The sequence below is a fragment of the Malania oleifera genome, chromosome 10 (genome assembly GCF_029873635.1).
Source record: "Malania oleifera isolate guangnan ecotype guangnan chromosome 10, ASM2987363v1, whole genome shotgun sequence".
NCBI classification, from domain to species: domain Eukaryota; kingdom Viridiplantae; phylum Streptophyta; class Magnoliopsida; order Santalales; family Ximeniaceae; genus Malania; species Malania oleifera.
In genome coordinates, this window is record NC_080426.1 from 77981924 (window position 1) to 77995816 (window position 13893).

The 13893-nt window shown below is 34.9% G+C and overlaps 1 protein-coding gene across 1 annotated transcript in view; it reads right to left on the reverse strand.

Annotated features, from left to right (window-relative positions):
• Window positions 1–3668: 3668 nt before the first annotated feature.
• The window catches only part of LOC131166407 (glutathione S-transferase 2-like), a 33740-nt gene continuing 23515 nt past the window's right edge, over window positions 3669–13893 (reverse strand). Inside the window, exons 9-10 of the mRNA XM_058124931.1 lie at window positions 9607–9666; window positions 3669–3889 (exon numbers count right to left, since the gene is read on the reverse strand). Coding sequence (XP_057980914.1) covers window positions 3791–3889; window positions 9607–9666 — 159 coding nt within the window. The 3' untranslated portion in view covers window positions 3669–3790. The remainder of the gene's footprint in view (window positions 3890–9606; window positions 9667–13893) is intronic.

Here is a 13893-nt window from a genome sequence, read left to right on the forward strand (position 1 = left end):
AAATCGACACAAAAGGATTAAATGGTGGAGTTTGAAGAGAGATAATATAGTCAAATTCTAAGATAAAATGATTAAAAAGTGTGATTGGACCATAGGAGATCAGGTAAATGCAAATATTGTTTGGAATAAAATGGCTAATTTTATCATAAGAATAGCAAAAGAGGTTTTAGGTGAGTTGAAAGAAAGATACCAGGATAGTAAAGAAAGTTGGTGGTGGAATCAAGAAGTCCAAAAGCAGTTAAGACCAAAAAAAAAATGGTATAAAATATGGCAAAACTGTAGAAATATAGAAAATCTTGAAAAATAGGGAGGCAAGAAAAAAAAAAAAAAAACTATTAGTGAAGCAGAACATAAGTGCTTATAATACTTTATATACTAGAGACTATATGCAAAAGAATGAGAAAAAGATATTTATAAACTTGCTAAAGCTAAAGAAAAAAAATGCAAAGATTTAGATGATATAAAATGTATAAAGGATAAGAATAATAAAGTCTTAACTAGAGAAGAAGACATAAAAGAGAGGTGGCATAGATACTTTTATAAGTTGTTTAATAAAAAAAAAAATGAACTTGGAAGTGACAAATGAGAAGAAGACTAAAAATAGTATATTTATTTGCAAAATTAGAGTTCTTGAAGTTAAGATGTTGTTAAAGAAAGATGAAAATGAGAAATTTATAGGAACAAATAAAATACTAATTAAAGTTTGGAAATGTTTAGAGGTAAAGGAAATATTTGGTTAGCTAATTTATTCGACATTATTACAAAAACCAAGAAAATATTCGAAGAATTGAGGAAAAGTACGTTAGTACCTCTATATAAGGGAAAAGACAATATTCAAAATTGTAATAATTATCATGGAATTAAAATTATGAGATCTACAATAAAATTACGGGAAAGGATAATTGAACATAGAATAAGATTAGAAACGAGAATTTCAAAAAATCAATTTGGTTTTATGCTTAAGAGATCAACAACATAAGCTATTTATCTTTTAAAAAGCTTAAGAAAAATTTAAAGAAAAAGAAAAGGGACTTGTATATAGTTTTTATTGACTTAGAGAAAGCTTATGATATGACACCTAGGGAAGTTCTTTTATAGGTTTTAGAAAAGAAGGGGCTTTGTAGTAAATATACTGAAGTCATTAAGGATATGTATGGTAAGGTAATGACTAGCATTAAGATTGTAAGAGGTCTAGAAATTTTCCAATCACAGTAGGTGTACAGCAAAGTTCTACTATGAGTTCTTATCTTTTTACTTTAGTGACTCAAATATGTATGGCGCACAACAAAAACATAGGAAACAAAGGCATAGCACACAACTTGCACAACAGGAACAGAGGCAATGAAGGCAAAGAGCTAAGATTCCAAAAGTACATTTCTTATGACTACAATTTGTGTACCTTGTATCATCTTTTAAATATTTTTTTTCTCAATTGGGTATCAGCAAGGAGACAACTACAGCATGGTCGTGGAGGGCTACTGCAAGGTTATCCTTTCTAATAGTTGAAAGTGTAACGATGAGTTTAGGAAACTTTGCTCTACTCCACTCTTTTGAAATCATCCTTTTATATTTTGTTGTCAAATATTATGGAATCATTATGTTCTTTATTTATTTTACTCCACTCCACTCTTGCCGTGAATCATTGGAAAATCAAGTACATAATGTGCCATTGCAAGCTACAAACAAAATCCATTCTAAGACATGAAGTTTTATTCTTTTCAATGGATGGTTGCAAACGAAACCATGGAAAATGGTACAATACAAGAATGAAGAACAAGGCACCCCTTGGCTTTATACAATAAAAAGCACGCACTAGTACAACATCCCTAGCTCATATCAAAACAATGCATTTCCCTTGAAATACAGACGAAAGGGCAGACCTTCCTCCCATATTCCTAAAGTACCACAATATGAAGATGACTTCAATACAAAACATCCTTAACAATAGAAACATAAAAAAAAACCCCTCAGCCTTTGACTCCTCTCCAACCTTCTATGTTTTCTAAAGAATCCACTAATCACAGACAAGGAATGACTTGATATATAGTAGAATCCACATGCATTTGACTTCTACAAAGGAGAGTCATGGGTTATGCATATAATTGAGAAAATGGCAACTCAAAAGAGATAGTAGTAAATTACTCCACACTTTTGACAACCAAAAGCCTTCTTCCTGAGTTGGTCATCAATTGTCTACAAAGGAGAGTCGTGGGTTATTCATATAATCGAGAAAATGGCAACTCAAAAGAGATAGTAGTAAACCGAATTTCAAGAGATAGTAGTAAACTGAATTTCCTACTCCCTTCTTCCTGAGTTGGTCAGCAATTGCGCCACTGAGTGGCATAAGAAACAACTGCATTGGTGCTAGAGATGGACATTAGGGATTCAAATAAAGAACCTTTCCTCTTTTACAACTTTTTGAAATCCTAACTCAGCAAGCTTAAAACATGCCCATAGAGGATTCACACGTTTGCACATAATTTTTTCTTAAGTGAAAAATTGGGTGGCATTAGCCAAGGTGGAACCCATACGGCACGCACACAAAAAGGACATTCCATGTAAACATTTCTAATAGATGTCCATTAGTCCTAAATTAAAATAGGTACATTGCAACACTTCGGTAAGGTGAATGCCCTAAACGCACAAACTAAAAGTTGAATGACCTCATTACATTTAGTGAATATTTTAGCGACCACAAGTGCATCTTACCCATTATTTTATTAACCAAGTCTAGATCAAAACTTGGAAGCTTTCATGCAAAGCTTTCTCTCTTCAAAACTCCACTAAAAGCTTTTGATTTCATCACTTGTTTTATTGACCACTCATTGAATTATATATGCAAGGCAAAAATTAGTGCACAACAATGGGGCACCGCTCAATGATCCTTGTTGAGAACACTACTCTTTTTTGGTAGATTGCATTATTAGGTAAAATATCACAAAGGGTAGGTCTTATTTTTTTTATTCAGGAGCACCCAAAGATCTTCCCCTCACCCCTCATAGGAGACATGATTGGAAGCTAATTAAAACCCATATGCTCATTTTGATTCTATTTTGTCTGCACTTGAAGATATGGACTCCGCAAACAAGAAACTTTTGGTTTGAATTTTATATTGGCAAGTTAAATTTGGCACTACTAAACTAAGCAAACACTTGCAAGCCATCCTTCCACCCTTCCCTTGCAAGATGACCGTTGAACCGCTTCCTCTTATAACAGAGAACCTCTTCTCAACCACTGTAAGCATCTGTGTATAGAACACGCCAAGTGTGAGGCAATCTCTACCTTCGTGTGCAGCTGACTTCTAATTTGGAAATCTCTTACAGTGGGGGGAAACAGAGCAAGTCCGTGTGAACTTCATAGACTTTTCAAGTCAATGTGATCTACCTAAGACTTTTCCTTTTTATTGAGTTATTCATCGACAAACATGTGAAAATGTTAAAAGAGGAACATGCAGGGCATGCCTGCTTTGCTTGAATGAATGTGATAACCATATTAACATAGAATTTGTTCTACCAACTTTCCAGAAAACTCATTGAAATTTTTATTAGCCACGTCATGTAAAAAGAAACTACTCTTTTCTAGTTTTCAGTGGGCTAGAAAGAACTGCAAGCACGTGGTCCTAATTTATTCAAACATGGGTTATTTTGAATACTTCAACTGGAAAATCCTTCCTCAGAAAGAGCTCCAAATGTTTAAATAAATGGCAAAAGCAACAAAGCAGATACACTAGTTTAATTGGACATGCAAACTTCACTTAGTTATAGAGCAATGTAATAGATTTAAAAAAAAATTACACGATAGCATCAGGTTGTCTCTCTGGCGATGAGGCCTGGAACTCCGGCAAAGCCATATACGATCCATTAATTCTACTTAAAATAGGGAACTTGGCCTGCACAAAATTCAAGCAAAGAACAGTTCACTTGCCTTTAACAGATTTAACATAGGAAGTATAGCATCTTCAAATGTATCAGCCTATGCCAAGAGTCCATTTTTTTTATAGTAAAAGAAGAATTTCATTAATAGATTAAGAATATACATCCAGAAGAATAAGCTATCTCCTTAGTAAAATCTGGAAAGATCCAGATATAAAAAACAAAATAAAACTGTAAAACTAAAAAAACACATAAAACCATCACAGACTAACAATCCAACACAAAGGACCAATCACGTTGATATCAGAAAACCTCAACACTCTTACAATTCCCCTATCCCGCACACCAAAGAGAAGCCAAATAATGTATCTTTTCCCAAACCAACAGAGGCGACAACTTCTTCCCTAAAAAAATTTGCCCCCACAAATAAAAAAAAGGAACACCCCCCAGTGTGCTGCTCTATCCTTGATCCTGCCAAAACCAACAAAAGAAACTGCCAAGAAGTCCTCCACTACCTCTGAACTCACCCAACATTCGCATAAAAACCCAAATAACTTGTTACATATCCTCCAAGCATAATCACAAACACAATGAATAAAAAGATGCGATGCAGATTCTGAACAATTAAAACAAAGAACACAAACGTCTGGAGATGAGCCTTCAAAGGACTCCTGACCTGTAACAAGTTATTGGTATTAATTCTATCAAGTGCAACCAACCAAATAAAAGCTTTGATTTTAAAGGGTACTTTGGCCTTCCAAATGAATATATTATATAGAGAAAAGGATAAATTAGATCTAGTCAGAAAATCCCAAAATGATTTGCAAGAATAAACTCTCAAGGATCCAAAGACCAAGAACGACTATCCTCCTCCAAATAAAATTGACAGCTATTCAACAAGACTAGCAAAGAGGATAGCTCTACCAACTCCCTATCGTTCAACGACCTATGAAAATGAAAGTCCCAAGAAAGCAAAGGGCTACGTGGATCAGCAATAAAAGATGAAATGGGACCGTCCTGCCCTAAGTTCAAAAGAAAGAGGAGAGAGGAAAAGAGGTGGATGAAACTACATTCCCCAACCAAGGATCTTTCCAAAAGAGGATATTACTACCCCTTTCCACCAAGAATTTAATGTGAGGAATGAATACGAAATAGCTTTCCATGGACTCTCTAAAGAACATCTACGTCTCAAATTAGTATCCCACCCATTCTCGTTTAATCCATGCTTACTTTTAATAATAATTTTATGCCACAAGGAATAATTATGTAGCGGAAAACGCCAATTCCATTTAGCCAGAGGAGTTGTATTTCTAGAAACCAAGTTTCGAATACACAAACCACTCTCCTGTTTAGACCTACCAACCACTTCCCAACTTACCAAATGATCCCTCAAGCCCCTAACCTCAACCACAAGAAGTCCCTCATTATCTTCTCAAGTTTGGTAGCTACCTCTACTAGAATCTTAAAACATAAAAAATGTATAAAAGGATAGTAGAAAGACAAGCCTGAATGAGCATAATTCTACCATTGAGAGAGAGAGAAAGGGGGGGGGGGGGGGAAGAGCACCTTTCCATCCATCCAACCTCTTAGAAACCCTCTACACAACCAGATTCCAAAAGCTGACAGACCTAGGATTACCCCCCAAGTGAACCCCTAAATAGGAAAGCGGACAACCCAAGACACTACAACACACCTCCGCACACAATTCCCTAATATTATCATCAGGCATATTGAAAGTTGCAATACCACTCTTCCCCATATTAATCCTAAGCCCAAAACCCCCTTGAAAGCGTGGAGAACCAAAATATTCAAAAAATGAGGGTCTACGATCCTCTCGAAAGAAGATAGTATCATCATCAAATTGGAGGTGCAAAACCCAAGTCCCCTCTCTCCCCACCTCCAACCCTTTTACTAAACCTCTATCTACAACCCTATCCACCATCTTAATATATTAACCATTAAAACAAACAAAAACAGGGATAGAGGGTACCTCGCATAATCCCTCTCGTAGCCTTAAACCAAGACTTACACTCACTATTCACTAAAACCGAGTAACTCACATTATGCAAACAGCCTCTAATCTAACACTGCCACCTCTAACCAAATACCATACAAAAAACTTATCCAGGAAATTCCAATTCACTCTATCACAAGCTTTCTCAAAATCCAACTTAAAAATGAAACCCGCTTCTTCCTTCTCCGATCTTTCCATCCCCCCACAAATGCACTCTGAGCCTTAGAGATAGTCCTACCTAGCACTGAACTTAGCCTTGCTGCCAATGTGTGCCATAGGGCTAAAAAGTTCAATGTGGGTGATATTGCCAAGGTTCACATTAGAGCTGAATGCTACCCCAAAAATTCCTTAACTCCATGCCTGAGTCATTGACCCATTCTCTATCCTTTGGAAACTTGGAACTAATTCATATATGTTCAATTTGTCTCGTCATAAGAACCCTATTCCTAATTTCAATGAGGAGAATTTGACACATCGCTGAGGTGCCTTCGGAGCCTCCTGCCTTGACTTCTATACTGTCCCTAGGCTCCTCCCATTAGTTTGAGGATGGTACGTACTGCTTCTGCAGCTTAGTTGTAAGCAACCTAAAAAGAGTTTTCTAGAGTTGGTAAAAACAAATGATGAATAAATTAGATCTAGAAATGAATCGACGGAATTCTAATCTCTTTTGCGAGAACAAGACTATAACATCCTCTATCCAAATCAAATTGAAAATTAGATTTGATTCAGTCTCTGTTGTATTGGGCAAGCCATGTAATCTCACCATTCCGGAAAAAAAAAATGATGTGCTACATGAGCAGAATCTAGTATCTTTTGCATGCTATGAAACGTGCCATTTTTGAGAAGTGATCAACAACCACAAACACATAATCAACACCACTTGTTGTTTTTGGCAACCCATAATGAAATCAATACTTGCCTCAACCCATGGATCAGAAAGTTTTGGTGAAACTAACATTTTCGTATTGACAAGCTTAGCATCTCTCCACATACTGTAAACATCTCAAAGTGAAGTAGGCCAAAAATACCATTCAGCTACCAAATTATCCTATCTTGACTAAAATGCAAAATATAATGCAATTCAGAAACTAGGAACTCCCTCCGAGAAGCAAATCAAAGTTTCAAACACACAATTGGTTTCCCTTGAATAAATATCCATCTTGTAGGGCAAATTCAGAATGCATTTGTTGTCCCTGACTGTCTCCCCAAGCTGTCTTTAAAACAGAGCTCTTCTACGTTTAGCTTCTCTTCCAACAATTTTGATAGACACGGTTACCAACAAACAAACTCTTCTATTTAGAGAATTTATCACCTTGGTTTATGAACCAGGCTAGTAGCACCCAAATATGATAGTATATTCAAGCAAGAAGGTCACCCACTGTCCACTTCAAAACATCTATGATTTACTCCTGGGAGCTTAAATTTTGTAGAGCTTCACGATCTGAATGTAAATTAAACTTCCAAGGAGAACCAAGAGAAAACACTAAAATTTTAGGGCAAAAGACACTAACCTTTCATAAGATTTGGAAAAAAGACATTAACCTCCCCTGAGGTTTTAAAAATTCCAGGGACTGCCCTTAAGGTTTCAAGAATTCTAAGGACCTCCCTCCCCTAAGGTTTGCTAAAAAGACACAAACCTCCTCTTGTATTTTGCAAAAAGATTAGTCTTTTAAGGGGAACTTTGTGTCATTTTGCCAAATCTCAGAGAATGTCCGTGGCAGTTTTGAAACCTCAAATGAGGTTAATAGAATTTTTAAAACCTCGGGAGAGGTCCCTATTTTGTTTTTGCCAAATCTTAGGGGAGGTGAGAATCTTTTTCCCAAAAATTTAAGGATTTGACAATAGCTACTGGTGGGCTATTTCTGACATGTCTCACGAAGGGGCTGTTTGGTATCCCTCTCAAAAATTATGAAACAAAAACCAGAACTGAAAAGTAAAAACCAAAAACTAAAACTAAAAACCCAAAACTAGCAACATCATTGGTTAAAATTTATAAAACTAATACAAATTAAAAACTTGATTGAACAAATGCTCATAATTGTCCTTAGATCAAATAACAATTAAAAAATATGATTTAAATAATTAATAAATAAATAAATAAAATTATAATAAAATAGAAATTATTATAACTATTTACTTAATTAGTATATTTCAAAACTCAATTTTTCATGCTACAAGAACAATCTTATTGTACACAAAAATTGAAAAATAGTAAAAATATTTTTCAAATGACTTTTTCATTTTTTCAAATTTTTAGAAATATGATTGATAATTTTACTTTAATTATATTTAAATTCACAGTCATTTCATTTAAATTTTAATTAAAAAATATGTATTAAATGAATAATTTAATTCAGAAAAATTAATTAATATGTATTAAAGTATTTTGGCAGGTTCCAAATCAACTGAAAAACTGTAAAATATGGTTCTCTGTTTTTACCGACGACGGAAACAGCAGCATAAACAAAAGCTTTGTCATAATTTGTTTATAGAAATGAAAAAAGGAAAACATTATACAGAAATGATACCAAACCTTGCTGAAATGAGAAACTGGATGTCCCCTCTTGACAGCCCCAATCCCTAGTTACATGCATCACCATCCACTTGACAAACTTTTTCAGAATAAAAATACACAATCCAATTCAGAAACTTTAGACGCATCTCTTACCTCTCATTTTTCTACTTTACACTATGTTCTCTTAATTGACAGTGAAACAGTGTAAAACTCCCATACAAAGTGAAATCAGATTTAAATGCTCAAGGTTGACAAGGTCAGCTCACACTTCTCTTTTATAATTCAAGTCATAATTCTAGTGACTGTTGGGTGGCTGACTTTTATAAAAAAAAAAAGTGTTTTTCCTGTCCTTTGTACGAAAATATGCCATAAAAGTCTTGAACTAATACATACTATTTGCATAACTCATAAAAGGTTCACAGTTTAGAAGAGAATCTCAAAATTCTTCAAGATAGAAACATACTACTAACAAATAGGGGGCCTCAATTTGCATTTTAAGTCAACATTCATGAACATTGTCTTTCAAAAACTCCATTTGTGCAAGCTGCCGAACTGCAACAGGACAAATACTGGTAATAAGATAATGAAAATCAGAATAGCCTGATCAAGAAAGTATTCAGACTCTTTCACTTGTCCTCTTTCTAAGTCTAGTTCTCTTCTTTAATCCCAAACTTCTGGAAATGCTATCCAACTTTATTCCTCATTTTCAACCTGCATCATTCACTCCCTGTCAGGCTCAAATGGAAAGCCCTAAAACCCCATCATGTCACCCATTGCCATCACACATCCCCCTTGACAACTAGCTCTTTACACAACGAAACATATCACAAAATCATCTCAAACTCAAAATTTTGTTCAGAATGCTCAAGTGGAAAGCCCTAAAACCCAGCATATCATATAATCAGCTAGAACTATTTTGGTCAGTGAGAAAAATAATAACAAAAAACTCACATTGTCACGATAGTTTATGTTTTAAGCTTGTCTAGAAAGGATTTGATAAATGGCTGCAGAAAGAAAATTGGGAAACACAAAAAAAAAAAGGTGTCTTCACTGCAAACACTAAAAAAATGAGAAGATGAAGAAACATTTTACACAACTTAAAGAATTTACAGCAAACAGCATTCATCGTACACCAGAAATAGAAAAATAAACTAGTGGTAGTTTGACAAGCAAAGAAATTCATGAGACAAAGGAAAGAACTTTACCATATCAATTTTAAATCTCTCTGTGGCTACAGCAATCTGTGGGGCCAGAAAAACATCAGACTGCACATGACTACATTAAATTAGTTTGTACTCAGTAGTTTAAACATTTCCTTTTCCAAATCATAACCAGATATCAATGAATTTCCTGACTTTTTAATTTTCACGATAGAATATCACTGTCCATGTGATTGACAAATAAAATCAACAAAACGAAAGGCATCTGCTCTTCCAAGACAAGAAAAACAAGAAATAAAAGGAGGGGGGAGAGAGAGAGAAGAAGAAGAAGAAGAAGAAGAAGAAGGATTTATATTACACTTAAAGCTTAGACAGTGGGCAAGCATTCAAGATTGCTAAATATAAAAAGAACATATATTTTCAAATGAAACATGAAAATAAAAATAATAATAATGATAAAAAAAAAAGTCTTTCATGGAGCATGGCGCTCTTAAGAAGCACAACCTTGTTGGCAAGTTGAAAATCATCCAAAATCAACCAAAGAAGAACAAATTATTAGAGTTAATATCCCAAAGAAGCTCCCAAGTGAACCATTGCAAGTCACACACAAATCCTTCATTAAGGCACTTATGTCATGCTTTGATTGAAGATTGGAATAGGAAGGAAATTGATTTGTAATTGTATACAAATGTGGTAATTTAACAAAAATAAATAAATAATTTTTTTTTATAGCAAAAGAAGATATATTAGATAAAGAGGAGAGAAGGTACATTGTGCAGGGACAAGGAATCCACCAAATAAAGGAAGAAAAAAGAGAGAACGAAAAAAAAAAACAAAGCTCATAAAATAAAACTAAACATATTAGCTAAGGATCATAGTTTACCAAGCTCTCCAAATTCGCTAATTCCCTTTGTCCCTTCATCTTTTGACTTCTACCACCATCCATACGACTTCATTCCCTCTAATGTCATTCAACTTCAAAATCCATTTTATACAAAAGATTTTGAGCTTCTAACTCCTCCTGAGGAATCTCCACATTCCATTCCAGCACTGCAGCTTGTTCATCAATCCATAAAAAGGGCGTCCCCGGGCCATAAAGAACTCCATCCAAGCCTTCCAATGGGGGTCGATGGACATACGATAAATCCCCAATTTCATCACAAGAATCAGAAATGTACCCCTATTGTTCTCAAATCTCATCCAGTAACAACCCCCCACCACAATCAAACTCATTAAAATCACTTTCTGAATCTGAAAAATCCCCCCATTTCTTTACCATCTTTCCTTTACTAACCTCCTTACTACATCCAGCCTTCTTCTTAGCATGCGGATGTTCCACAATACTAAACTCCCCTCTAGAATTTCTCCTTAGTAACTTTGGCACTCACCCCCATTACTTTACCATCTTTCCTCTGCTAACCTCATTACTACATCTAGCCTTCTTCTTCGCATTCGGGTGTTCTACAATACTAAATTCTCCTTTAGAATTTCTCCCTAGTAACTTCGGCACTGACTCACCATAACTTTCTCTCTTTCCTACAAAAGCCTTCTTCATTTCAGCACCCATACAACCCAGGCTCCTACAAGCATAAACCTTGTTACTGTCAAAACCTATCAGCATTAAGATGATCGCCAGATTTCTCCCCAAACCCATCTTCTTCAGTTTTACTCTTTTCCACACCACCTTCTAATACTTCTTTGAAACTTAACACAAATTTAACCACACAAACTTGTTTCAAATAAAACCTGCTGCTAGAATTCTGAACTTATTGGTCATTCTGACTCAAATCTCAGAAAACTGAATCTGGATATGGATTCCTTACACAGAATGTTTAGAGTCCTCCCCTATACTCATTTCCTGAGTCACAGAGCAAAATTTCAGACCCGCCTTTATCCAGAACCAACAAGGAAGTACTTGTGTCACCATTACCACACACATGTGCCTAAATACCATCTTAATCCTTCAGCTGGAAGCACATACGAGAAGAGCCTTCCTTTGGATTCAAAAAATTGAACTTTCCTAGACATTAGGCATGTTCAAATAATTGGCCCAATTTAGTCAAAAAAGAAATACCTTCTTTTTCAACAACTTGGGCTAGGTATAAAATAAATAACATACAGCCCAGTCCAATTTTTTCCGCAGCCTCCCTAAAAGAAACCCTAGCCACCTCTGATAAGATTACAAAGCCACTCGGAACCTTAGATTCCTTCACGTTCTGATTGATTGACTGTGATCGATTTGCAATGGCCGCAGGTTCAATCAGATGCAGCGCACCTCCACACTGGTGGCGCAGTTCATCTTTCCAGGCCAACACACACCCTGATTTCCAGAATTAACCTGGCCACTGTGACCCTCTCCTTCCTTTTGTTTGCCTTCCAACACCACTCGACTCCACTATCTTTGGTGTGAAGAACTATCAGCACTAATACCTCCAGAATCCTCAAAAAACCCTTTTGCTATCTTGCAAATAACACTTGTGAAGCTTTGCCACCCATCGCCTTTAGCGCCTCCAGGAATATACACTGAAGATTTCTTTCCTTTCCACCCCAACCCTAATTCCAAATACTTTGCCACCTTTGTCCACCTTATCAACATCCAATACTTAGCAAATCCCATTCGAAAATAGTTCGAATTCCTCTTTGCATCTGACCAAAAGAAGATAGACCATCAGCAAACCAGAACACAGCTTCTTTAGAAAACCTAACCCACCTGTTTCGAACGACATTATAGTTGGCCACAAGCAAAGGCAAGTTCTCCCCAACTTTGTCCAATCGCAGATCGAAGGTTTTTCTTTTATCTGAACCAACATTTCAGCAGAATCTACCACTGCTCTCGCCTTCAATAACTAGATTGAAATTTTTTCCTCTCAACCAGCACTGTTCGCTTCAGTCAGCCATAGTCAAAGGATGGAGAGTGAGAGATGTTGTAATAACCCGGAAAAAAAAAAAAAAAATTAAATAATTAATTAAAATTATTAATTAATTAAGTGGTTAAACACTATTAAATTAATGTATTAAATAAACAAATGAAAATAAATAGTATGAAAAAAAAAACAATGAAAAGAAAAAAAAAATTAATTAAGACTAATTATTAATTAATTAATGATTATTGAATTTATTAATTAAATAAACAAATAAGAAGAATAGTGTGGGAAAAAAAATTGAAATAAAGATATATATATATATATATATATTTTTTTATTATAATATATTTATATAAGTTAAAGTATATATATATATATATATATATATAAGATTTAATAATATAATAATATATATTAAAGGTAATAAGATGGATTGGATTTCAATTTGAAATCCAATTCCATCTTCCTGCATCTCTCAGCTTCGCTCTCTCTCAGTCTCTCTGTACTTTCTTCTTCTCCCACTCTCCGTCTCCGTCTCCGTCTCTCTCTCTCCCTTCATTTCTCAATGAATATTCAACCAATCGGGAAACGGAAGGTGTCGTTGGGTTTTTAGCTCCGCCACCGACATTTCCACTGGAGCGGATTTGTCGTGGGAACAACTTAGGCACTGCTCCTAGGGAAAGGTAATTTTTCCCAATTTCTCAATTTCTGGTTAAATCTGCTATTAAATCGACGATCAGGCACCACCATCGGGTCCTAATCGTCGTTGTCGTCATTTTGGTGTAGGTAATTTTTTAATTGGGGTTTTCTAGGCCTTACTCCAAAGCGAGAGTGAGATTTGAAAATTTTGGCAATTTTGCTAAATTTAAGGGTATATATTTATTTATTTAGGAATTATAGGCCTAGGAAATATTTAAATAATATTTTATTCAAGAATAATTTATTGGAGTTAGGAATTTTTTTATTGAGGGTCCGGGTGAGCGCCGCAGGTATTTTTCAGAGTCCCTGTTGGCGTAGTTCAAGAAATCAGGTAAGGAAAAAATATATATTAAATAAGAATTTTTATGAATTTAAAGAAAAAATAAATTATGTTATATGTACGTGTATATGTTTCGATATAGGTAAAATGCCAACTGTTTAAATTATATTTCTTTCAAATTTAGGATTGTTTATTAGATATGTATATACGAAAATGAACTGATGAAAGTGGAAAAATATTTTCAGGATAATTAAGTAAGAAATGAAAGATATTTTCAGTATATAAACACTAAATGTTGGTTGGCTTATTTTACAGGCAGTGTATGAATTTTATTGCTAAATTGTGTGGCATGAGAATCTATGCAAATTATATGTTAAATGTATGAGATGCAAGCTAAGTAAATAAAACAATGAGAATAAAATATGATATGGACAATGTTGCCTGTGTATGTTAAATGCAACCATGTAAATGTAAGACAGCTGAAAGAGA